General features: G+C 27.4%; 4 protein-coding genes across 4 annotated transcripts; all 4 read left to right on the top strand.

Annotated features, from left to right (window-relative positions):
• The first annotated feature begins 10039 nt into the window (after positions 1-10039).
• LOC124925263 (zeatin O-glucosyltransferase-like) lies at positions 10040-11497 on the top strand. The gene has a single exon (XM_047465233.1). It carries the CDS (start codon positions 10040-10042, stop codon positions 11495-11497), a length of 1458 nt encoding a protein of 485 aa, XP_047321189.1.
• Positions 11498-14212: 2715 nt separating this feature from the next.
• Positions 14213-15766, top strand: LOC124923789 (zeatin O-xylosyltransferase-like). Its single transcript, XM_047463761.1, has one exon. The coding sequence runs from the start codon at positions 14262-14264 to the stop codon at positions 15654-15656; it is 1395 nt and encodes a 464-aa protein (XP_047319717.1). The 5' UTR covers positions 14213-14261; the 3' UTR covers positions 15657-15766.
• A 4242-nt stretch (positions 15767-20008) lies between these two features.
• On the top strand, positions 20009-21430 carry LOC124927189 (zeatin O-glucosyltransferase-like). The gene has a single exon (XM_047467559.1). It carries the CDS (start codon positions 20043-20045, stop codon positions 21381-21383), a length of 1341 nt encoding a protein of 446 aa, XP_047323515.1. The 5' UTR covers positions 20009-20042; the 3' UTR covers positions 21384-21430.
• Positions 21431-26022: 4592 nt separating this feature from the next.
• LOC124927924 (zeatin O-xylosyltransferase-like) lies at positions 26023-27383 on the top strand. Its single transcript, XM_047468432.1, has one exon. It carries the CDS (start codon positions 26043-26045, stop codon positions 27381-27383), a length of 1341 nt encoding a protein of 446 aa, XP_047324388.1. The 5' UTR covers positions 26023-26042.
• Positions 27384-27857: the final 474 nt, after the last annotated feature.

The raw sequence follows: 27857 nt of genomic DNA, 5'->3' as shown, positions 1-27857 counted from the left end.
ACTCACCCAAAAAAATAAAAATTCTTCAGGTATGGATTTTTGATTCAAATGTGACCTTATCATAATTTTAAAATAAAATCCAATATAATTCACTATTTTGTTTATTTAATTATTACAATAATAATAAAACTTACATTTATTTATTTGTTTTATTCAAAAAAAAAAAATCGTTATTTATTTTAAGTCCACTCTAAATTTTTTTAAGCACACCCATCACCGAATTCTGGGTACATCTATGCATATATTATATTTGTACCATTTTCAACAACAAATATCCTCATACTATTATTAATTTTTTATAAAATTTTAAATAATTCAGCTTACAAAATTTGAAATAAATTATATTTTTATCAAACAAATATATATACACGAAACTAACCTAATTTTCATATTTCAACTTAAGTTGTTTTAATTGAAAATCAAACTTCTAATATTTGGTTTCTTAATTAAAAACGCTCCTCGTCATCACTTGACAATATACATACTCATTGGTCCGCAATTAAACATTATCAAAATGTTGAACTCGTGCTATATAAAGTCGAATATTCAATTCATTGAAATCGCATCCAACAACAAACAATACACATAAATGCGCATATAATAATTGAATTGGGATAAGAATAGTAGTAATCTATAGACTATAGTTTAGCCCCGCGCGCATGTGAAAGTCTAAAGAGTTTGTATTGATAGATCATATATGTGATGTCACATGCATGCCAGATAAGGAAAGTCTGTATATTATTGTCAAATCCCCCACATCATTCATTTTCCCATTTTATATATTTATTTGCCCCCTACCTCCTCCACAATTTCTTTGATCTTAATTAGACCTAGTTTGTTTTTCCTTTTCTCTTCAACAAAATTAATTTGCTGGAAAATAATGGGTTCATTAAAAAAGAAACAAATAGGGTTCGTTTTGTGAAGGCAATAATAATATTGCAACAATTAAATACAAAAAATTATTTTAAAAAGAATGGAAACATTAATGCTGAATATAATTATAACAATCTGACAATGACTAGACCAAAAAACATTATAAGAGCATCTCCAACGCATCCAACGCATGACCTGTGCCTGCATTGGACAGCGTGGAAAAGGGTAGGTCATTGGTTTTTTTCATTTTTTGCATTGTAGATAAAAGGAAAAAGAGGGCAGTGCCATCTATGCCGGTCATGCCCTCTTCTGACTTTTTCATGATTAGATAATATAATATATTATATAATATAAGAATATTAGTTATACATTTAATTATAATATTTTTTTCTACTATTTTTAAGTAACATTATAATAACATTAAATAAATATATATTTTAAAGTTTACTATAAAATAGGAATATTAATTATATATTAAATTATAATAATATTATAATATATTTTAAATTATAAAAATATTTTATATTTTATTAAATTATAAAAATATTTTATATTTTATTATAATATAAAAATATTAGTTATATATTCTCAAATTTTCCTATAATATAGTAATATTAGTTATATATTCACAAATTTATTCTTATATTTTTAATATTATAATATATTTTAAATTATAAAAATATTTTATATTTCAATTTATTTATGTATCTCATTTTCAGTTTTTATGTAGGTCATTTTCAGTTTTTAATATTATAATATATTTTAAATTATAAAAATATTTTAAATTAAATTACTTATATATTTAATTAATAAATATATATTTTAAATAAATTAATATTTTTTTTATTAATTATATTAACACGTTTTAAAGTTTAAAATCTTAAATTTTCTTATAATATAGGAATATTAGTTATAATAGTATAAATTAGTTATTTATTTAAAACACATTTAAATTATTTAGATAAGAGGGCGGGCAGAAGCATTGGAGTGTTTTGCCCAAGTTCAATATGTGCCCGCTTTATGCTGAAGTGGAACATTAATTTGACAAAATAAGAGGGCAGAGTTCATTTGCACTGCTGCTGATGCTCTAAATAGCTGATAAGGAATTGAAGAAAGCCATAATCTCTCTCATCAAACCTACTCTACTACATATTTACAAAAGATGGGCACCCTAGCTCCGCCAGCGCCGGACCACCTCAAAAAATCAGCCAAAGTGGTGGTAGTAATGGTTCCATTTCCAGCCCAAGGCCATCTCAACCAACTCCTCCACCTCTCCCGCCTTATATCCGCCGCCGGCCTCCCTGTCCACTACCTCACCACCGTCTCCCACAGCCGCCAAGCCAAGCTCCGTGTTCATGGCTGGGACCCACTCACTGTAAAAAACGTCCATTTTCACGAATTATTCATCCCTCCATTCTCTTCCCCACCTCCAAACCCTAATAATAACGAAAACTTCCCCACCCATCTCCAACCCGTTTTCAACGCCTCCATTCTCCTCCGCCAACCTATCTCCGACATTCTCAATTGTCATAATTTGTGTTATAATTTATTTGAAGCTCTTTTGATATAATAAGAAAATGAATAAACTTTTTTTTATCCAAGTTTATTTTTGGGATGATTAGAATGATCTTTTACTGTCGTTATTTTTATTTCATTTTATCATGAATTTAACCTAACAAAATCATCTTTAAGGTTAAATTTTAATACTTTTAAATTTATTTATTTTATTTATTTTTAATCTTATATTTATCATATAATTTATTCTCATTTTAAAATATCTTTTATTATTTTTTTCATTATAGAAACATCATACACAATATATTACAAATATTACGAGGTTTTAAAATCACAAAAAAACATATTAATACTTTACTAATATATATATATATTTATTTGTAATGAACGATAATTAATTATATATTTCATTTATATATTTAATATATTTTTGATAAATATACAACTATTATATTTATCTTAATTTTTAAGGGTCCTAAAATTTGAATTTGCATTATCTCTCCCCAACACTGAGTCATCCCTAACTGATAATTTTCTTTCTCAATTTAGATTGTTCACTAACTTAAATTTTAACTCTCACAAGCTTTAAAAAAAAATTTAAACTGTCATGTTCTTTTTCTTTAATATCTATTTAGTTTCTTTCTAAATTTTAGTTTGATGTTAAATTAAAATTATTATTTTGTTTATGTTTTTTTTTCTTTAAACACAATAACAAAATCATTACATGAAAATAAAATAAAATTGAAAATTAAACCAAATATAAAATTAGAGAAATGAGATCACCACGAGACATTCTTACTTGATTCAGTTTCGGTCCACTAAAAAAAATTGATTTTATTTTACAGTAAATATGTGATAAGATACCCTAATTTCTTATTATCTTTTTCATTTAATTCACATTTTAAAATAAAATAAAAGAAATAAATTTGAGCCCTTAAACTAGTTTTATCCATCATTTTTTTTATGTATTTAAACCCATCACAATAAAATTTGAAGCCCAATCCAATTATAATTGATCCGTTGTAAAAAAAACAATAATCTAAATGCTTGATTTTAAAATTGCTAGAAACATTGGCAACCCATGACTTCAGGACATTTTTAAAGATAAAATGAGTGGATTTACATCAAAATTGAGAATTTATGTCACTATCAAATTTAGAAATTTACTTGAAATGGTAATATTTGTTTATATATAATTATTTTTTTTTATATATAATTAATTATTTTATATTCTATTAAATTTATAATTTTATATATTTAAATATAAAATGAATTAAAAAATAATAATGAGTAAATAAGACTTAAAGACCGTGGGAAAGATTATAATCTCTTTCAAGATCTCTAAAGTTATCATATTTTGATCTATTTAAAAATAGGAAAATTCGTGAGATGAAGATAAACAATTTCACAAGAAAAAAATTAAATTCAAACAGAGAAGTTAGAGAAAGAAGAAGAGTATTTTTACCCTTTAACTTGTTTAATATGTACACTAAGACTCCTAAACTTTGATGCACTAAAATAAAACAAGCCCTTTAACTCTTATTTAATTTCTAAATTTTTATTTTGAAATATAACTCATTTTTACTAATATATGTATCTATCTGGTTGTTATAACTTGATGACAACAAGTCAATTATAATAATATTTGAATTGGTTTTCAAATTTTGGGGATTAATTGTATTTAGCTATTGATTAATTAACTTTCATATATTGACTAATTTTCTTATGATAAACAAATCATTTATTGTAAGCATTTATATTTAAAATTAATTTACACATTATTTACCTTCTTTTATTAAATTAATTAGGAGTCTACCTATATCAACTGATGGTACTCACATCCATATAAATCCAATTTAATAAACTTTATTATGATTTTTGAAATGAGGATCTCAAATTCATTCACGATATTTAAAACACTTAGAGCTTAATTAATTGTTTGATTTGGGTAATTTTTTAGAGTTTTTTAAAATTTTATCACTTTTTTTCTTTATAAATCCTATATATTACATCATTATCTTTATAACTATTAAATTTATGAGGAGTGATAGAAAGAGAAATTGGTGAGGGAATGACTTGACATCACCTTCATTGGTTGAAAAATGTAAAAGTGGGAGAAAAGAGAGAAATTATTTGATTTTTTCAGCAAATAAGATTATGTCAAGTCATTTCCTCACCAAATTCCCCCCCTAATCATTTCTCTAAATTTATAGACTAAAATAATAAAATATATTTACTTTATTATTTTTTTAACCAGAAATTAAATATGTATATTTTTTAAAAACTAGAATGTCTATATCTTAAAACAATATTTACTCAAGTACTTTTATCCCAAAAATATTTTAATAATTAAAAATTCAAATAATAACTTTTTTTTAAAATTTTATTTTTATAAAACAAAAATGAGGAAACCCACCCACCCAAGTAAGAAAAACCAAAACAAAGTTGTCTAGTGACAAAAAAAAAAAACAAATATTTAAAAATAAAATAAAAGTAACACAATTAGTGAATTAGTGATTCATATCAAGATGGGACACTATAAAGTATAAAGCATGACTCCCATCAACCCTTTTTCACGTCCTCACTGTCGGTTTCGTATGTCAATTTTCCTCATAGCTAGCAAATAAATAAATAAAAATGGTCCTCATCATAATAGAAGGGATAAACATTTGAAAAATAAATTAAATTAATTCAAAATCATAAGTCAACATTCCCTCTTAGGCCTTGTTTGATGTATGGGTTATTTGGATAAAGTCTGGGTTTTTTCCAAATAACTCTTGTGTGATGAAAAGGATAAAAAACCAGGTTTTTTAAATTTTATTCCTATTATACCCCTCCCTCTTTCCCTCTCTCCCTCTCTCCCTCTCTCCCTCTCTTCCTCTCTTCCTCTCTTCCTCTCTTCCTCTCCCTCTATATATATATATAATAAAATAATATTATATTAAATAAAATTTTAAATATAATAAAATAAATATTAAAAAACTATATATATATATATTAATATTAACTTTTATTAATATATAAATAATTTTTTTATAAATACTTATAAATAACTGTTATTATAATTCAAATATTACATAAAATAATATAATAGATTATAATTTTATTTATATTGTGTATTTATTTTTATTTAATATAATTAATATAATTTTTTACATAAAATTAATGTTATAAATATTTTTATTTAAATATATGTCACTTTATTTTCTAATATAATTATTTATTTACACTATTTAAAATTTAAATGGTATATTAAATAATATAGATTGTTATAATTTTATTTATATTTTAAATTTATTTATATTTAATATAATTTTTTAAAATAAAATAATTTATTAATTTAATTTATATAAAAATAAATTTTATAATGTAATAAAATAATATATATATATATATTTATAAATATAAAATAAAATATTTAAGTAAGGGTAATATGGGTATTTTAATTAATAAAAGTGTTGATTTGATTGATGATGGGATTGTTGGGTTTTGGGATAAAACCTGGGTTTTATCCCAAAAACCCAAAGATCAAACGAGGCCTTAATTTGTAGACACTAAATTGCTGCTGCATATGAAATTTTAATCATATGGTTTTAATTAAAACTCATTTGGTAAAACTCATTTTTTAACAAAAATACGGGTAAAAGAATCTAAGAGTGAAAGATAAATATTAAGTAGATTGATTATAACAATATATGAAATACATAACTTATTATTGTCACTCTATAATGTTAATTTTTTTTTGTGATATCGTTATGAATTGAGAATATTCAAAAAATTAGATGACACCTTCATATTTTGTACTTTTCAACTTTTGTGGTATATACATAACAATAATGAATTTAAACATGACATTACCTAATATTTAAAAATTATAGTATTGATTTGTTGTCTCACATATCTCGTTAATTGTATAATTGAGTCTTCGTGGTAAAGTTAAAAATAATTTAAATATACAATTTATTTTTAATTTAAACATTTAAATAAATATAAACAATGTAACATGGAAAAATCGTGAATCTTAATTGAATGATAAATATTTGACTATGCATTTATAATGCAGATTATCAGTAACAACCCACTAGATAAAAAATAATATCTAAACTATTGGACTCATAATTAACTAGTATATAATTCGCATGATGCATAACTATAAAATAATCTATATATTATATAGTTGCGTCTTTTAATATATAAATTTGTCTATATAATAATCATAATCACATATTTATATTAAAAAATGTTTCAATACTATTAGTATCTATCTAATTATCTTTTTAAATTAAAGTTTGAATATGCTTTTACTAACTAAAAAAAAAAAAAACATAAGTCAATTGCAACTTTTAATTATTAATTTATATTTTATAGTACAAAACTATAATTAATATTTTAAATTAATTTATAAAAATATTTTATCATTTAAAGTGATAATAATATTTATAGGATGAATATAATTCAAAATTTAATCTTATTATTTTAATTTAACCGTTTCAAATTTTATAAACGTGTTATCTAACAAATTAACAACTCGACTTGTTACTATAATAAAACGCGTTGTGGGTTGTTGTGTGAGAACTTAATAATTTGAGACAACTATGTATGTAACTATATATATATATATGGAAAAAAGCTCACTTAGACGTATATACTTGTACAACTAGCTCATTTAGACGTATGTACTAATAAAATGTCATTTAAACATATGTACTATCAAAAATTAGCTCATTTAGCCTCTTTTAGTAACCATGGTTAACTTTTATTTTTAAATTTATATATTTATTAATTAAATATTAATATATTTTCTCTCTCTTTCTTTTTCATTAATTAAACTAGGTAATTTATTTTATTCTTAAATTTTTTATTATTTTAATATTAATTTTTATTTTATATTTCATCTTTTTTTATTAGTTTTTATTTCTCATATTTCTTAAATTTTCATTTTTTTAAAAAAATTTAACAACTTATTTATGAATTTTATGTTTTACTGTAATATTTTTTTTGAAAGGTTTTTTCTTATTTAATTTAATATAATAAAAATGAAAAAGGGTTTTTTTTATTTAGTTTAATATAAATAAAAATAAAAATAATAATTTTTATTTAATTTTTATTCACGACTTATATTAGTAATAAATGAATTGTTTTGTCTAATATTTGATTATTACTCTTTTGGTGTTTGATGAATGAGTTTTTATTATTATCCAATTCTTAATTATTAATTAATTTATTGTTGAAAGAATTTTCATTATTATATTTAATTATTGGGATAAACAAATTTAAAATAATTAATAATTAATGTAAGTATAAAAAATATATATATAAAAAAGAAGAAGAAATATAGAGTTAAAATAATTAATGATGAATGCTCGTGTATATATATATATAAAATTAAAATAATCAATCATAAATACTCATATAAAAATAATAAAAAATTATAAAAAAGAAAAAAATAAAGGGTCATTTATTAGTAATAAATAAAATAATAAATGAAAAGAGAAGAGAGAGAAAATATATTAATATTTAATTAATAAATATATAAATTTAAAAATAAAAGTTAACCATGGTTACTAAAAGAGGCTAAATGAGCCAATTTTTGATAGTACATATGTTTAAATGACATTTTATTAGTATATACGTCTAAGTAAGCTAGTTGTACAAGTACATACGTCTAAGTGAGCTTTTTTCCTATATATATATATTTGATTTTCAATTAAAAATATACTTAAATTGAAAGAAAAAATTGGTATATATATATAAACTCGTGGTACAAAATAACAAAATTAATGCGGGTAACAAACATAGTACCATCACCCCTTTTTCATATCAATGTTCACACATTGTCGGTTTCGTATTTCAATTGTTCTCATAATTAGTTATAGGAAGAAATAAAAAGTGGTCCTAATGAAATAGAATGACAAAAATATTTAAAATTTTTAAATCCAAGTCATAATTATTTAAGATACCTTGTCTCTTCATTTGTAGACACTACGTACATAAATAAATTAATGTTTTCAATTTTATAAAATAAAACGAGAACCATGAAATACATGATTCTTTTTTATTACAATAATAAATGTTTTTTTAATTATTTTATAATTTTATTATTTTAATTTTATAATTTTACTAGTTTATAAAAAAAAGTGAATTTATATTTATAAATTTTAAAAAAATATTAATTTAATAAATGAACTCATGTAATTTCTTTTTAACTAGAATTTCTTTTTATATTTTATTTCTTTTGTTTTTTAAATTAATTTTATATTTAATCGGGGCATGAGATGAACTTAAAATTTTGGAATTGACTAATAATTTTTTTAGTGACTTATTTTTCATTTACTTTTACTACAAAAATAAGTATATAGTAGAGAAAACTAAAACAATACAAAATAAGTTAATACAATATTTATTATAAATTAACTAAAATATATTCAAATCATATGACCAAATAATTCCGCCAATGGAGGAGGCCCTAATTACTACTAAGGTTATAAGTTCAAATTATTTTGAAAATACTTTATTTATAAATTATTGAAATGTGGTTCATTGCAATATCATTTTGATATGCGAAAATATTGAATGAAATAGATAGGTTAAATACTTGCTCGTAATATTTAATTATGCGAAAGCCGTTACTCATACTAGAAGAGTATGCTCGTTTCTGTAACGAATGATAACAGTTTTATTCATCGTCACATAATGTTATCAGTAACCGTTTTCGCCCTTACTACTTTTTTTTCTACAAGTGTTAGGATGTTAGGATGGATTTTTTTTAATTATTCCTCTCTAATATTCACCCTAAGACTTAATTTGTGGTGATAAAATTGAAATATATACATTACCACTTAATTACTATTAATATCCACTAGTACAATAATTGAGGTATAGTCAGTCACACAAAGGTGTTAAATTTAAACAAATTAATTATATATTGTACATATTGTTGATAAGTTCATAATTTCATGAAGTGATTAGGTATAAAAGAGATGTTTTTTTCCCTTTTTAATTAGCCAGTTGTTCATCATTCATTGGTTATTCATCTATTATATATTTCATTGGGTGATCAACATTAATTAAAGTAATTAATAAGCTAGCATTGCTTTAATTTGTTCTATTCATAACTTTATCGATGTTTTTTAAGTCACCTCAAATTTTTTTCAATCCTACGTGTAACTCAAATCGGATTTGGGATCATGTAGAATTTAGCCCCACACGTATGGGATGGATAGATCATATGTGATGTCACATGCATGCCAGATAAGGAAAGTCTGTATATTATTGTCAAAATATCCCCACATCATTCATTTCCCCATTTTATATATTCACAATTTCTTTCATCTAAATTAGACCTAGTTTGTTTTTCCTATTCTCTTCAACAAAATTAATTTGCTGGAAAATAATATATATATAAATATATATGGGTTCATTAAAAAAGAAAAGAATAAGGGTTCATGTTGTTTTGTGAAGACAATAATAATATTGCAACAATTAAATACAAAAAGTTACCTAATTTTTTAAAAAGAATGGAAACATTAATGCTGAATATAAATATAACAATCTGACAATGACTAGACCAAAAAAACATTATAAATAGCTGATAAGGAATTGAAGAAAAGTCATAATCTCTCTCATCAAACCTACTACATATTTACAAAAGATGGGCACCCTAGCTCCGCCGGCGCCGGACCACCTCAAAAAATCAGCCAAAGTGGTGGTAGTAATGGTTCCATTTCCAGCCCAAGGCCATCTCAACCAACTCCTCCACCTCTCCCGCCTTATATCCGCCGCCGGCCTCCCTGTCCACTACCTCACCACCATCTCCCACAGCCGCCAAGCCAAGCTCCGTGTTCATGGCTGGGACCCACTCACTGTAAAAAACGTCCATTTTCATGAATTATTCATCCCTCCATTCTCTTCCCCACCTCCAAACCCTAATAATAACGAAAACTTCCCCACCCATCTCCAACCTGTTTTCAACGCCTCCATTCTCCTTCGCCAACCTATCTCCGACATTCTCCGAACCCTCTCGTATCAATTCAAACGAGTTGTAATAATCCATGACTCACTCATGTCTTACGTTGTTCAAGATTTCAGTTCACTACCAAATGCTGAATCATACTCTTTCCATAGCGTTTCTGCTTGCACTCTCTTCTTTTTCATGTGGGAAAGAATGGGAAAGCCATTTGGGATTGATCCTGAATCCGAGTTCTTAAAAGGGTTGCCGTCTATTGACGGCTGTTTCTCGTCGGAGTTCATCAAGTTTGTGAACTCCCAACACGAATTCACTACGTTGAGTGCTGGAAAAATCTATAACACCAGCCATGTCATTGAAAAACCGTTTATTGAGTTCCTTGCTAGAGAAGAAATCGGGAAAGGAAAAAAACAATTTGCACTTGGACCTTTCAACCCTATTATAGTTCAAACGACTAAGCAACAAAATTGTTTTTCCCGACATAAAAGCTTGATATGGTTAGACAAACAGGGTCCCAACTCGGTTCTATACATCTCATTCGGCACCACCACATCCTTCAGCCATGATCAGATTAAGGAGATTGCCAAAGGACTTGAGAAAAGCGAACAAAAGTTCATTTGGGTTGCCAGAGAAGCGGATAGAGGCGATATATTCAAAACCCAAGAAGAAGACTCGGTGAAGATGGTGTTCCCGGAGGAGTTTGAAACTAGGGTTTTGAAAGCGGGAAATGGGATGATATTGAGAGATTGGGCTCCCCAACTGGAAATTTTGCGCCACCCGGCAACCGGAGGGTTCTTAAGCCATTGCGGGTGGAATTCTTGCATGGAAAGTATTTCCATGGGAGTACCTATAGTGGCATGGCCGGTTCATTCGGATCAGCCGAGGAATGCTTTCTTGGTTTCGAAGATTCTTGAAATTGGATTAGTTGTGAGAGATTGGGGCAAGAGAAAGGAATTGGTGACTTGGGACATGGTCAAGAAATCGGTGAAAAGACTGATGGCATCCAAGGAGGGTGACCAGATTAGGAGGAGGGCGGCGGAGCTAGGAGACAATCTCCGGCAATCAGTGGTGGCGGAAGGTGGTACGGGGAAAATCCAGTTTGAATCTTTCTTCAACCATATCACAAGAAATAATCTTAATTAGCTTTTGGTATGGGGTCATTTTCATTCATTATTAATCATATAAATACTTATTTATTCTTGATAGAGTAATATCAACAACTATTTTCCTATATTATGTCAAATTTGATTATGCTCAAATAAGTTTTAATTGATATTGTTGTTTTCACTATTTTATAAGTGAAATGAAAATTTAAAGTCACGATAAGAACAATTAATAATATGTTTGAAGGAGTTGAGAGGTGGTTTATGGTCTAGTTGGAGGAGATTAATAAGGAATTAAATATTAATTCATATAGGTTAGAAGAAGACTAAATATGAACAATTAATAATATTGCAACAATTTATATATGGCTCTAATAATGAATATCAACAATATGATACATGTGATTCAATTTTATATAATCTTTAAAACATACCATAGTCGACATTTATTCTATGGGATCAAAATAGTCTTTCATTTGAGCTGTCAATCAACAAGATGTACATAGTGGGTGGTCCATAATAATTTATATATAATTTTTTCATTTCAAATTATTTTATTGATATAAACGTGATCAATTGACTATTTTAAGTTAAATCAATTATGGTACTATTTAAGCATAAATCAAACTATAAGGCATCATTTTAATTTGAATTTGAATTATTTAAATTAACCCAAAAAATCAAACATGAATCATTTTACTCCCTTTTTCATTTATCGAATCACTCAATTTATTAATTAAAATACTAAAATATTATATATTTAAAATTAATATTTTTATTTTATTTATATATATATAATTTTTTATTTATAAAAAAAATCTTAATCGGCTCAAAATTATCATTCATCGTGCTTTTTTTTCTCACTCTAAATTATTTTAAATTGAAGACATGAGATAATTATTAATATATTACTTTATTAAACTTGTATAAGAAAATACACTTGTATTTATTTATGTCTATAACATTTTGAAAAATTACATTTTACAGGTTTACTAATAACGCTATATTAAATTGACCGTTTTCTTTGGGAAAGATGTGTGAAAATTAAAATGTTCATTAAAAAACTCGTTATTTGGCTGTGAATTAAGCTATGAACGAGCCTTAACATATAATAAACTGAAAAATAAGAGTTTTTATCTGGCTAGCAGATGCAATATTTGTTTGAAGAGTGAATAATTCATTAATTATATTTTTTTATTGTAACATTGTCAAAACATGTGATCTCTTTTACAGAATCTTCTTTATTTTTAATGGGATATACCAACAAATTAATGTCGTTGAGTTCTGAAACAAATGTATTGAATGAAATCTAGCAACAACATCACAAACGAACGACGGTAAACCAATTCTCTTTACCATCGATTAAGAACTTCAACAATGTGAAACAATGGTCGAATCGAGTAAAGTTTTTGTCTGAAATATTGTTATTTGGTAGATAACACTGGTTAAGTTACAAATTTAATTCTAACTTAAAACGTTTTAAGTTGAAGTGGATGTTATAACTATGAGATCATATTAGTTTCCAACGTTAAAAAAATCAGTTAATAGTCATTCACGAAATCAATAATTTAAGAGAAGGATTTAATACCATTTATATATGTTGAATGAAAGTGCATTGTATACCGTCCAAGAAACATGAACGTCATTTCTATATGTTAAAATATAAAAAAAAATTGTATTATATTATATAGTTATGTCTAATATATAAATATTAATTATACTTTTAAAAAAATATATATAATATAATATCATCACAATATCTTTACAACACTATATGTAATATATATGAAAAAAAAAACATAGATGTATTAATTTTTGTCTTCATCTACCACTAGATATGTAATATTCACAATCACATGGTCACGTTCATGCATTTATCTTTGTTCGTATAAATACAAGCATAATTAATAAAAAAAAAAAATTATGAAAGTTTTTCTTTTTAGAATTTAAAAACGTGCACTAACCCCTATGAACGAGGTACATTTTTGAAAGAAACAATAACTTTTTTTAAAAAAGTATCTATAAAATGAAATGAAGTACAATCTATATCAATCAAAGCAAGTTTATAAGTTGAGGGCGGCTAAAACCAATAAGATTCAATCATAATTAATACCTCACCAATCTTTTTATATATATATATATGGCTTCCAAACAAAAACCAACACAATAAACTTATCAGGAGGATAGCTCTATTTATATATATAATTAGAATTCAAATCTGACCGTGCGTCTAATTATTAATTAGCACAAATAAATAAAATAAAGTTTATCTTAATTAATTAAAGTCACGCAAGGCAAGATTCCGTGCATTTAATTAAAAATGTTAGTAATATTAATTGGTGAAATCTGACCCCCACATGCATATGATCGTATTCGATCTAGTATTTTGGTATATATATCTCTATATATGAAATAAAATTGAAAATCTCGTACCTTAACAATAACAATAACGATAATTTGAAACCATCTTACCCAAAAGTTTGATAATTTTAATAATTATGAATTTTAAAGAAGTCCATTGTGCCGTTCTGAATTAAAGTAATGCACATAATGATTTAGTATTGGATTTTAAGGTTCAAACAATTGTTTGGTTTTGCATCAAATCTATTATTTTATATAGGGAGAGATATTATTATATATCTTCATTTCATTAGCAGACAAACCAACCATTGTGCTTGCTGTTGTCACTGAAAGAGACTAAATCAAATCGAAATTCATCTCTACTTTCTATACAAACAAACATTCAAACTTTTCATTAAAGGTGGGCTTGATCAAATCATACAAACTAACAAGATTGAAAAGAAATGTCGAATTCAAACAACCACCCATTTCAACCTACCCCCACCACCACCACCACCTGTTGCCCGATTATCATGGTCATGGTTCCATTTACGGCTCAGAGTCACCTCAACCAGGCCTTACAACTCTCTTTTCTCATCTCCTCGTACCAAATCGAAGTTCATTATGCCGCCTCTTCCGAACACAACCGTCAGGTCAAGCTCCGGTTCAACGGGGGAGACCGATCCGATTTATCTAAAATTCACTTCCATGATTTACCCATGCCTCGTTACCTCTCCCCATTACCAGACCCTAATTCAACAACAAAGTTCCCTGCACATCTCCAGCCATCTTTCGACGCCACTCTGCATCTTCGCCACCCAGTTGGCACCCTTCTCCGACAACTCTCCGCCACCGCAAGAAGACTCATCGTCATCCACGACACGCTTATGAGCTTCGTTGTTCAGGATGTTTCCGACATTCCAAACGCTGAATCCTACGCTTTCAGGTGCGTATCTGTCTTCTCCAGTTGCTGCATCAAATCCCTTGTCAGAGGAGAATCAATACCCCCCGTGGAAGAGTTTTTCGTCACTAATGATTTCCTGAGATTAGTCGCGGCTCAATCCGAATTCGTTAAAATTAAAAAAGGAGATATTTATAACAGTTGCAAACAAATGGAAAGTGCCTATCTTGATTTAGTCGCCAAGAACGAGCCCAACGTAAACAATAAACAATGGGCTATCGCGCCATTAATTAATCGTGTTAGAATCATAAATCCAACATTCGGAAACGAATGCTTGCTGTGGCTTGAGAAACAGCCGCCAAAGTCTGTGATATACGTTTCATTTGGGTCAACGATTTCAATGACAGATGAACAAATTGAAGCGTTGGCGTTCGGACTCAAAGAAAGCAAACAAAGATTCATATGGGTGTTGAGAGATGCAGATAAAGCTGATATTTTTACAGGAGAAGATAGGAATCTAAAGCTTCCAAAAGGGTTTGAAGAGAGTGTGAAAGAAACTGGAATGGTGGTTCGGGATTGGGTTCCCCAAATGGAAATATTGGCCCATGGGTCGGTTGGTGGGTTTATGAGCCACTGCGGATGGAATTCTTGCTTGGAGAGCTTGGGCTTGGGAGTTCCTATAGCCGCATGGCCGATGCATTCGGACCAACCTTACAATGCTGTGTTGATAACTGAGATTTTGAAAGTGGGTGTTGAAGTTAGAGAATGGGCAGACAAAAGTGAGGTAGTGAGTTCTTGTACCATTAAGAGAGCGGTTGAAATTCTGATGGATTCGGAAGAAGGAGAAAAGATAAGGAAAAGGGCGGAGGAACTCGGCGGTGTTCTTAGGGATGCGGCTGAGGAAGGAGGTGTTTCGAAAATGGAGATGGATTCTTTCATTGCTCATATAACCAGGTAAGGTAAGGTATGTTTTTTTTGTGTAGATTATCAACTCTGAATTTGGATTATGGGTCTGGGTCTGGATGGGAATGAAAATTTACTTGTTAATGGATTTATGAATATGGGTCACACTGCCTTGTTAGTTGTTCCGAATTAGGAATCCGCTGGATTTAGGCATGCAAGTGGTTTGGTGGGTTTATAGACTTAAATGTAAAACTAGACCGTTGACGACGTTGATTTACCTAAATAATAATCCGTCAGATTTTGGTTCATTGATCGGTTTAATCTGTTCGTTTGGTTTGATCTGTTTTAAGAATCTGCTATAAAATAAAAACATGAAAGGGCACTAACATGTCAAATTTGAAATAAATGAAAGTAAAGCATTGTCCTAAAAAACAGGTTTTAATCTCTATCTTCTCACCAATCTATGGATTTTACCTTCTTCAACACTGGAAAATCAAGTATTCATTTGAACTGTATCCTATCCTGAAATCAGACCGTTCCAAAATATATGACATCTTGTCAAACACTTTAAGTGCACATTCCAATTTGTTGAATCATAAATACGTATCTATCATTGAAAACAAGTTCAAAGTAACTGTTTCAAGACAATATAACCACTATAAATATCCAACATCAATGAACTCCGAATCAATTCTCCATCTGAACATATTCTGTCAAAATCAGAATGTATGAGAGATGTAATTAATTAAATTAATGGAAATTAAACAAGGTATAGTGTAGAAAACGAATTTGTTTTGAATCTAAATAAACCTTATTTATGTATTTCGCCGCCTCGTTTGTCCCTCATTAATGGAGGTGAAGACGAAAAGCCTGTCCATTCCACTAGGTTGATTTGTTGCGTTGAAGTCGAAGCAACGCAAGTGAGAATGAACTGCAGATCCTTCATTCTATTTAAGCTGAAATACAATCGGCCGGTTTAGTCATGGGTTTTATCGATTTGGTTTTGTTTGAGTTCCTCGGGGTGGGTTCGGCTTATTCGAAATTTATATTTTTTTATCCAATTCGAAAACCCAAACGAATTGGAATTCGAATCAAATTCATTTTTTTTTTAAATTTTTTTGTTAAATTAATTTTAAATTCGAATTATTCGAATTCAAATTAAATTTGAATTTGAGAGATTTTATTTAAAAAAAAAAATACAATGATGGTTGAAAGTAAGATAATATTGGTGACTATAAATATATTACTCTTGAGATAGATAATTAGAGTTGAGTCGTACAACTGAAAAAATGAGAAAAATAAAAAGGTGAAAGGTGGAAGGCTAGAGGAAGGAGAGATTAGGATAAATTAGATACCTTCTATAAAAAAAAAAAAATTCGAAAACCGAAATTGAATTAATTTGAATTGGTTGAAAGTTAGATTCGAAAACCGAATATGAAATTCGAATTCGGCCAAATATTTGTATCATATCAAATATTGAATTTGGTAATTCGATGAGTTGATGGTACAGTTCTGCAACCAAAGAACTGATACACCAATCGAATTAATTCGGTTCAAAATATTTTGGATTGTTAGTTTCTCGATTTGACCGATTCGGTTCGTGAACGGCTTGATTAGTTTTGATTAAGTTGTTTTATTTAAAGGCCTAGTTATATTAGTTTCTTATGTTTATTTGGTATTTTATTTCTTAATTTTATATTAATTCTTATATTAGTTTCTAAATGTATAATGTCTAACTAAATGTAATATGTTAAATATATATTTTTTAATTTAATTTATTATATTATTAAATAAGTATAACATATTTAGTTAAATGTTTTTCTAATTATTAAATATATATATCAACTGTTTAAAATATATTAAAATATCATTATTTATCACCTATTATTTTATATATATATATATATATATATATATATATTTAAACATAAATAAAATAAAAAATAGAATTATATTTTATATTTAATTAAATGTTTTTTTAAGTATTAAATATATATATATATATATATATATATATATATATATCAACTGTTTAAAATACATTAAAATATCATTTATCTCCTATTATATTTTAAACATAAATAAAATAAATAATAGAATTAAATATTTATTAATTAATTTTATAATTTTATTCATATAATAAAATTTTAAACTAACTAATATATTTAACACATTTTTTATTTATATTTTTTATTTTTTATTTAAAATAGTCTATAAGTGGTTTAATTACCATGAAAGTAAGTTTTACTAAATTAAATTTATTAATTATTATATTTTTATATTTATATTTTAAAATTATCTCAATAATATATATAAATAAATTCTTAAAATAATAAATATTTATGATTTTAATTTATAATATTATTAAAGTTGTACCTCTTTTATACAAAAATATTATGTTATTATTGTTTAAAAAATAAAATTATTATTATTAGTTTTTTAAAAGTAATTATATTATTTTAAAAATATATTTTATTAAAAAAAAAATTAGAAAGAAAATGAAATAATTTTAAAATTAAAATAATAAAAAATATTTAAATTAATATATATATATATTTAACTAATTATTGTAACTTTATTAAGAAAAAATACCAATTATTCATGTAAATATATAATCATAATTTATTAAGATTACCAAAATAATTTACATATCAAACATATTGAATTCTTATTTTAAATTAAAGTGTAAAATGAGTTATTAGATTATTATTATCTTTTAATTTTAACAATAAAATGTTCACGTCTATCGTTGTAACCCCGTTTTATTTGAAAATGTTTTTAGATTGAATTTAAATCGTAAACTTTTTTTATTTTAAATTTACATTAATCAGAGTTATTTTGTTAAGTTATATGCGAATCTATGTATATAAATTTAATATAATAGTAAAATATTAATTTATATATATAATTATTATTATTCAAATATAAATACTTTATACAAATTAGTGAAGTCATAATTTATGAGTTGAAGCCACGTATGGCAAGTCGTGGGAGAACATTTTCTACAAATGTTTGACCCCTAACCATTTGGACTCACGTTTTATAGAGATCTTGGTTTTTTTTATAAGTGTATCTTTGGATTTCTGTAAAAAAAAAATATTTGACAAAAAGAAATGTATATATTATTTAGGCTTTTAATTTATTTAATTAACAACATATTTTTTAGATTTAAAATTTAAATTTACTAAAAACAAATATTTTTTAGTTAATAAAATAAACGATTTGATATTTAGAATTTATAATCGTTGAACTTTTTTATTTTTTTAAGAATATTTGAGTTGTTAAAATTTAATTTTATGTTATTTTTGTTTGTTGTGAACATATTTTATTTAAATTTTTATTGTTTTTTTTAAATAATTAATCTTATTATGTTTTGAGTGTTTTTTTTATTACACTTTTCAACACTCATCTTTTCATAATAATTTTGTTACTATACTTAAACAAATCTCAATAATGATACAACAGAAAATTTTAAAAAATAGGTAAAAATAAAAACTCCTAATAAAATAAATTAAACTCAAATTAACCAACTTAAAAAGTAAAAATGAATGCATAAAAAAAGTTCTTTAAGATAATAAAAATTAAATCACTAACAAAACCTTAATCATATGCCAAAATAAAACAAAAAAATAAATAAATACAAACTTATTTAGTACAAATTTCTTGTAACATTAAGCCAAACGTCTCTGTTACAAAGTCACGACAATTATGTTATAAATGAATCAAAGTATTTTTTCTATTAAAACTGTTAACAATTAAAACAAATAAATCATATCCTCAAATAACTTAATATAGATATTGAAATATTTCTTAGTATTAGTGTAGAAATAATTATGAAACTTTTGATTTAAAAAAATATATAATTTTAATAATCAAAGCAATAAACCAGATTTTGAACAATCAAAACGATAAACCAGATTTTGAAAAAACAAATTCAATTTATTTTACTGAAAAGAAATATATATAAGTAATTACTTAAGAGGTTCATATTTTATAAGAGATTTGATGAGAGTGAATGACTTATCTTTACCTCATTTACTGTATCCACGATGACGACGTATGTAAAAAAAATCAACTAAGAGTGATACACTTCACTTTTGTGTAAATATCATAAAATTTTATGAGTGAGATCCAGACAATATATAATACAAATTCTCTTACATCCTCCCTCCTACGTCATTCTCTAATTTATTTTTATTTCAAATTCTTTCACCCAATTATTTAAATATATTATAAATTGAATGAAAAAAATATAATAAATTTTTAAATGAGGATAAATAGAATTTGTTTGAACAATTTATGATTTACTTTGTTTAGATTTTGTCCAATAATCTAGAGAGCTTGCATATTTTCTTTCCTCGAGCTTTCAACAATGGTTGCCCATCATCACCATAACCTAGTACCTGATCAGGATACCAAATGCCTCCCAGCTCCAATTATCATGCTCATGGTTCCATTTACGTTTCAGAGCCACCTTAACCAGGCCTTGCAACTCTCTTTCCTCATCTCCTCCAATTACCAAATCGAAGTTCATTATGCCGCCTCTTCCAAACACAACCGTCAGGTCAAGCACCGGTTAACCGGAGGAGGAGACCGATCATCATCGGATTTATTATCCAAAATCCACTTCCATGATTTACCCATGCCTCATTTCCTCTCCCCATTACCAAACCCCAATTCAACAACAAAGTTCCCTGCACATCTCCAGCCATCTTTCGACGCTACCCTGCATCTTCGCCACCCAGTTGGCACCCTTCTCCGACAACTCTCCGCCACCGCAAGAAGACTCATCGTCATCCACGACACGCTTATGTTCTCCGTCGTTCAGGATGTAGCCGACATTCCAAATGCTGAATCCTACTCTTTCAGGTGCGTATCCGCCTTCTCCACTTGCTGTATGAAATCCCTTTACAGAGGAGAATCAATTCCTCCTGTGGAAGAGTGTTTCGTCACTAATGAGATCCGAAGATTGGCCGCGGCTCAATCCGAATTCGTCAAAATCAAACAAGGGGATATTCTTAACACTTGTAGGCAAATGGAAAGTTCTTATCTTGATTTAGTCGCCAAGAACGAGCCCAACGTAAACAATAAACAATGGGCTATCGCACCATTAATTAATCGTGTTAGAATCATAAATCCAACCGGCGGAAACGAATGCTTGTTGTGGCTTGAGAAACAGCCGCCAAAGTCGGTTATGTACGTTTCATTTGGGTCAACGATTTCAATGACAGATGAACAAATTGAAGCGTTGGCGTTGGGGCTCAGAGAAAGCAAACAAAGATTCCTATGGGTGTTGAGAGATGCAGACAAAGCTGATATTTTTACGGGAGAAGTTAGGAATCTGAAGCTGCCAAATGGGTTTGAAGAGAGTGTGAAAGAAACTGGAATGGTGGTTCGGGATTGGGTTCCCCAAATGGAAATATTGGCCCATGGGTCGGTTGGTGGGTTTATGAGCCACTGCGGATGGAATTCTTGCTTGGAGAGCTTGAGCTTGGGAGTTCCTATAGCCGCATGGCCGATGCATTCGGACCAACCTTACAATGCTGTGTTGATAACTGAGATTTTGAAAGTGGGTATTGAAGTTAGGAAATGGGCAGACAAAAGTGAGGTAGTGAGTTCTTGTACCATTAAAAGAGCGGTTGAAGTTCTGATGGATTCGGAAGAAGGAGAAGAGATAAGGAAGAGGGCGGAGGAACTCGGCGGTGTTCTTAGGGATGCGGCTGAGGAAGGTGGTGTTTCGAAAATGGAGATGGATTCTTTCATTGCTCATATTACTAGGTAAGTAAGCAGTAAGGTATGTTAATTTAAGAATTGATTTCTGAATTTGGATTTTGGGTCTCGAATCGATGGATGGGAATAAAACATTATTGTTAATTTAGGTCGAATGGGGATGTGTATTGATATTAAATTATGAATGATGTGTTTAAATTTTGCTTATTATACTAGTAAATAAGTATGAAATAAATCTCTCATTAACTTTAAAAAAAATGAAAATATATTTTTTTTTTGTTAATAATTAATATTTAAATATATATATATATATAAATTTTCTTTAACTTTTAAAATTAATAAAAACATTGTTTTTATCTTTTTCAAGATAAATAAATTAAGGATCAAGTTGATAGGTCAAATTTTCTTAATCCCTTTCAAGGTATTTAAAGTATCGGGAGGTGTTTTTTTTTTTATCACTTAGATTTGAATTAATGTTGTCTTTTGTTTGGTTCAGCATCCTGTTTAGCCGAATTTGTTTTTTCGTCTCGAATTTTTGTAGTCCGATTAATATTCAAAATTGTCGATAAGTCATTTCTTACTTATACATTCCGATTGTGTTGGTGATTTTTTCTCTAGTTCGTGTAAAAATAATAACTCTCAAATTTGTAGAGTAACCAATAAATTTCATGAATTGAATTCTAACATAAAAAATGATTTAAATTAAAAAGAGGATTAACTTTTATAAGTAAATTATTTCTTACATTCCTAACTTCAACAAAATTATAGAACGATATATATAGATTTATATTGATAGGATTATATAAATTTAGGATAAAATAAAATATAAATTTACAAATAAAATTATTTATTTTAAAATATAAATAAATGATTTATACAACTTGAATAATATGAATCATAAGTCATAATTTATGCTTGAATCAATATAATCTGTTAAAAAATGTTAGTAATATTAAAGGGTAAGATTTGACCCATATAAGGCAGTATTCTAGAATCTATACATTAATTATTATTTTAGATTTGAGAGTGGTCCTTAATTATGATCATATTCACATATTAAGGCGTACCTAACCAGCTTTACATTAGGACCCAATGGTCCTTTTGAGTAAATATTTTACGATCGAGTTCTCTTGAATGAAAATATAAGTCTATTATTTTTGTTTTTATTCCTGTTTTTTATATGATTATCTGGCTGGAATGGAACTCCGAAAAACTTTCGATAACTACAACCGATGATGTCTATTCATAGCGTCATTATCATGATCTGGGCAACTCATTGGACAGCTTTAAAGGAGCAAGACTAGACAAGGCACAACTGCAACTCTCAAACTGTTACTTGCAAACTGTTATTTGCATACTATTAGTTTTATAAAACTCTCATCCTTAAAAATGTGGATTTGACGGTTAATCTAATTACGAAATTTTTTGTGCTCAATAATTTTGTATTTCAGTTATTTACTTATTTATATTAAGTTTATCAAATTATTTTTTCTTAGTTTTTATTATTATTATTATTTCTTCCACATTTTTTAGTCATGCTTTTGCAGTTATATTTAAGATACTTTTTTCAAACATTTTCAGAAAATAAAAACAATGAAGAAAAATAAAAGTATGCTTTGTAGAACACAAAGAGATCCAAAAAACACTCAACCCATGCCGTACTTTTAATGATTGATGTTTATATATGTCTAAAGACTGCTTGGATATGTTGGAATTTCTTTTATGTTTGAGGCCAAAATCTGTTTAAAAAAAATTTATTAAAATTTGTTGATTCGCAACTGAAAATAAAAAAATTATTATATATTTTTGTATTTTATAAATATTATTTTAGTATTTCAATATATATATATAAAGAAATGATTAGGTGAGGGAATGACTTGGCATAATTTTCGCTGAAAAAATCAAATAATTTTTCTTTTTTTTCTCTTTCCTCCCACTTTTACATTTTCCAACCAATGAAGCTCCCTCACCAAATTCACTCTTTTTATCACTCGTGGCTCTCTCTATAAATAAATAAATAGAATAATCATATAGAGAGTAGTTAATGCACAGTGAACCTCACATAATAGTCTAATAAACTATGATGAAAAAAATTTATCATGTAAAATAATATATATGAAAAGACACCTGTATATGATATGGCATCTTCAGCTGGACTAAATTTTAACTTCGTAAAAATTTATATTTAAACAATTTTTTTTATATATTTTTTAAAAAGTTTATATATACATAAATAAAATTTTACAATTTTGGTAAACAAATTTAACTCCTAAAAAAATTCAACAGACTTATAGAGTTAATATGATTTTGGTCTTTTAGAATTTTGTTAAAAGATATTTATTTGATAAATATATATATATATATATTTCTATATATATTTATTTATATATATATATTATTAATTAATTTATTATTAAAGTACTCCATTTAAAATTTAATAAAAATAAAATAAATAAATTTTAGTTATTAAAAATAAGTTATTTAATAGTTAAATTAATCATAATAATATGATAATATAAAAAGTGTAATATTCTAATTTTTTAAAATAAACTCATAACAAAATTTAATGAAACAAATTTAACTAATTACAATAAATTATCAATTAAAAAAATATATAATTAAGGGTAATGAAAATAAAACAAATGGAATATAAAAATGTAACAACGAAAACCAATAAAAACTTATTTACTACAAATTTCTTCTATTATAATAATTAACTTATCAATTTTATAAGTCTTTTTTTATTTATTAAATTACTATTAAGAATTAAAATAAAAAATCATATCCCAAATAACTTATTATAAATATGTCTGAGTGATGTGTATAAATAAATACAAATGAATATCAGTTTATTTACCATACAAATCAGATAAATAAAGATCATATTTATAAAATTAAAATAAATAATATTCATATTTGTTCCGTCATCGTTATTATCGTTTTCATCACATTTATTATCTCTTCGACTCAATATCCATAATATGAACACAAGAAACTTTAATGATTGAGATTTGAGACAACCTAATGATCTTTTTCATCCTCTTATTCATTGTTATTTTTGTTATTCATAAAAAAAAAAAAAAGATAATACATTTGATAAAAAAAACATTTATTTAACTTTTTTTTCTTATCAGCACCGATCTCATCTTTTTCGACATCTTACTCTCATTACTCGGTTAACCAATAATATAATTTCTTACCTAATAGATCTCTTAATTATATTACTAATTTTGTGACATCACTTCTGAATTCAACATTCTCAACAATACCAACATCTTTACCATCACTTTTGGAAAACCAACTATTTCATTATATCACCAACCTCTTTAGCCCACTTCTTCGGTAAACCAACAAATTCATTCATATATTTAGTCATCAATATTTTTTGTTTTCTAACTAACATCTCATTACTAATTATGTGACATCACTTATTGTATTTTGTAACTCAACCATCTCATATCTTTATCGCGACCTCCTTACCCTCACTTAAACAAACCAACCATGGTCAATCAAATCGACTTATCATCTCGTGACTTTACTTTCACACTTCGGTCAACCAAACATCTTAGTCACACATTTAACCACCATTATTTTTTTTTCAATGGACAACTCTCATTACTAATATTGTGACCTCACACACCAAAATTTCAATTGACCTCTCAATCTCCTAATCTCACACTTTTAGACGCATCTTACGATCTTTTCTTACCAGCTTCTTATCCCTCAACAAACTAACCATCAATCTCAATCATATCGGTCTCTTATCCTTTGGTAAACCAACCACTAATCTCATTGACCTCTCATCTCGTAACCTCACACTTATATGTCTCTAATCACTTGGTTATAGGGTTGTAATTATTTTGTTCGAACGTACATATAGCATTTTTATTTTTTATTTTGAAACGCTGAGTTTTGCTTCCTTTTTGGAGTGCAACTAACTACATAGCTCACAAACACACTTAAAATTTAACATTTAATAAGGCACAAAATTTGTTGTCTGACAGACTCGAACCCAACACCTCATGAAGGCTAAGGATATCCAAATCTTGTTACAGCTATGTTAGAAAATGAGATAGCATTTTTAACTTTATATGCAACTCTTTAAAGATTATGGATAAGTTAATCACATTTTTAATTGTTTCAAGATTATGGGCGGGTCAATCATGACTCACTTAAGTATCTATTCACTTTTATATATATATCAAAATTAATAAACTAAACAAATTAACTTAAACTTAAAATGTTTCAAGATATAATCGAACAAGTGATTTTTTGGTCTTTTAAGTCGACTTTTACCTCGACTTAATGGGTGTTTTATTATTATATATAATATATATAATAATAATAATATATATTATTATAATATATTATAATAATATATATTATTATAATATATTATAATAATATATATAATTATTATTATATATATAAGATATAGATTACTCACTTTTTATAATTATTAAAATAATTTTTTTTAAGATTTTTATGAATGTATTTAAATATGTTATAAAGTGAATGAAAACAAATATACTTTTTTATTTGATGAATTTTTAAATGAGGATAAATAAAATTTGTTTGAACAATTTTTCTTTACATTGTTTTGATTTTGTGAAACTAGAGAACTTGCACATTTTCTTTCCTCAAGCTTTCAACAATGGCTGCCCATCATCAAGATACCACCTCCTCCTCCTCCATCCCAGCTCCGATTATCATGCTCATTGTTCCATTCACGGCTCAGAGTCACCTTAACCAGGCCTTACAACTCTCTTTCCTCATCTCCTCCAACTACCAAATCGAAGTTCATTATGCCGCCTCTTCCAAACACAACCGTCAGGTCAAGCACCGGTTAACCGGAGGAGAAGACCGATCATCATCCGATTTATTATCCAAAATCCACTTCCATGATCTACCCATGCCTCATTTCCTCTCCCCATTACCAAACCCCAATTCAGCAACAAAGTACCCTGCACATCTCCAGCCATCTTTCGACGCCACTCTGCATCTTCGCCACCCAGTTGGCGCCCTTCTCCGACAACTCTCCGCCACCGCAAGAAGGCTCGTCGTCATCCACGACACGCTTATGAGCTTCGTAGTTCAGGATGTTGCCGACATTCCAAATGCTGAATCCTACAATTTCAGGTGCGTATCCGCCTTCTCCACTTGCTGCATGAAATCCCTTTACAAAGGTGAATCAATACCTCCTCTGGAAGAGTGTTTCGTCACTGATGAGATCCTAAAATTGTCCGCGGTTCAATCCGAATTCATCAAAATCAAACAAGGGGATATTCTTAACACTTCCAGGCAAATGGAAAGTTCCTATCTTGATTTAGTCGCCAAGAACGAGCCCAACGTAAACAATAAACAATGGGCTATCGCACCATTAATTAATCATGTTAGAACAATAAATCCAACCGGCGGAAACGAATGCTTGTTGTGGCTTGAGAAACAGCCGCCAAAATCGGTTATGTACGTTTCATTTGGGTCGACAATTTCAATGACAGATGAACAAATTGAAGCGTTGGCGTTGGGGCTCAAAGAAAGCAAACAAAGATTCCTATGGGTGTTGAGAGATGCAGACAAAGCTGATATTTTTACGGGAGAAGTTAGGAATCTGAAGCTGCCAAATGGGTTTGAAGAGAGTGTGAAAGAAACTGGATTGGTGGTTCGTGATTGGGCTCCCCAAATGGAAATACTGGGCCACCGGTCGGTTGGTGGGTTTATGAGCCACTGCGGATGGAATTCTTGTTTGGAGAGCTTGAGCTTGGGAGTTCCTATAGCCGCATGGCCGATGCATTCGGACCAACCTTACAATGCTCTGTTCATATCGGATATTTTGAAAGTGGGTATTGAAGTTAGAGAATGGGCCGACAAAAGTGAGGTAGTGAGTTCTTGTACCATTAAAAGAGCGGTTGAAGTTCTGATGGATTCGAAAGAAGGAGAAGAGATAAGGAAGAGGGCGGAGGAACTCGGAGGTGTTCTCAGGGATGCGACCGAGGAAGGAGGTGTTTCAAAATTGGAGATGGATTCTTTCATTGCTCATATTACTAGGTAAGGTACATGTTTGTTGATTATAGTGTTAAGAGGAATGTCCTGCTCATTGAGAATAATAATAATATTGTAAGAAGATTATGAAAATCTTACTTTGATAATAATAATGTACCTTATTTAGCCATTTAACCATAGATATTGGTTTTTAAATACAATTCCAACAATATTTTAATTTTGTCTTATAATTATTTCACTTAATTTATTACCTAAGTTATTAAATTATTTTTTATTTTAAATTATTATTTTTTTATTCTATTTTTATATATTAATATTTTTTCATCTTTATATTAAAAATAATTATTATCTCCTCAAAATCGTTTCCATCATTTAATATTTTTTCTTAATATTTTAAAAAACTCAATACCGGGAGAAGGCTATAGATAAAGTTATAAATTAATTAGTCTTTTAATCTCAAATAATTAACTTTTCATTAAATAACAAGCTCTACTTTCAATACATGTTTTCCAATCATTATCAA

This window comes from Impatiens glandulifera, chromosome 2 (genome assembly GCF_907164915.1).
Source record: "Impatiens glandulifera chromosome 2, dImpGla2.1, whole genome shotgun sequence".
Taxonomy (NCBI): Eukaryota; Viridiplantae; Streptophyta; class Magnoliopsida; order Ericales; family Balsaminaceae; genus Impatiens; species Impatiens glandulifera.
This window is presented reverse-complemented; position numbering and strand designations above follow the sequence as displayed.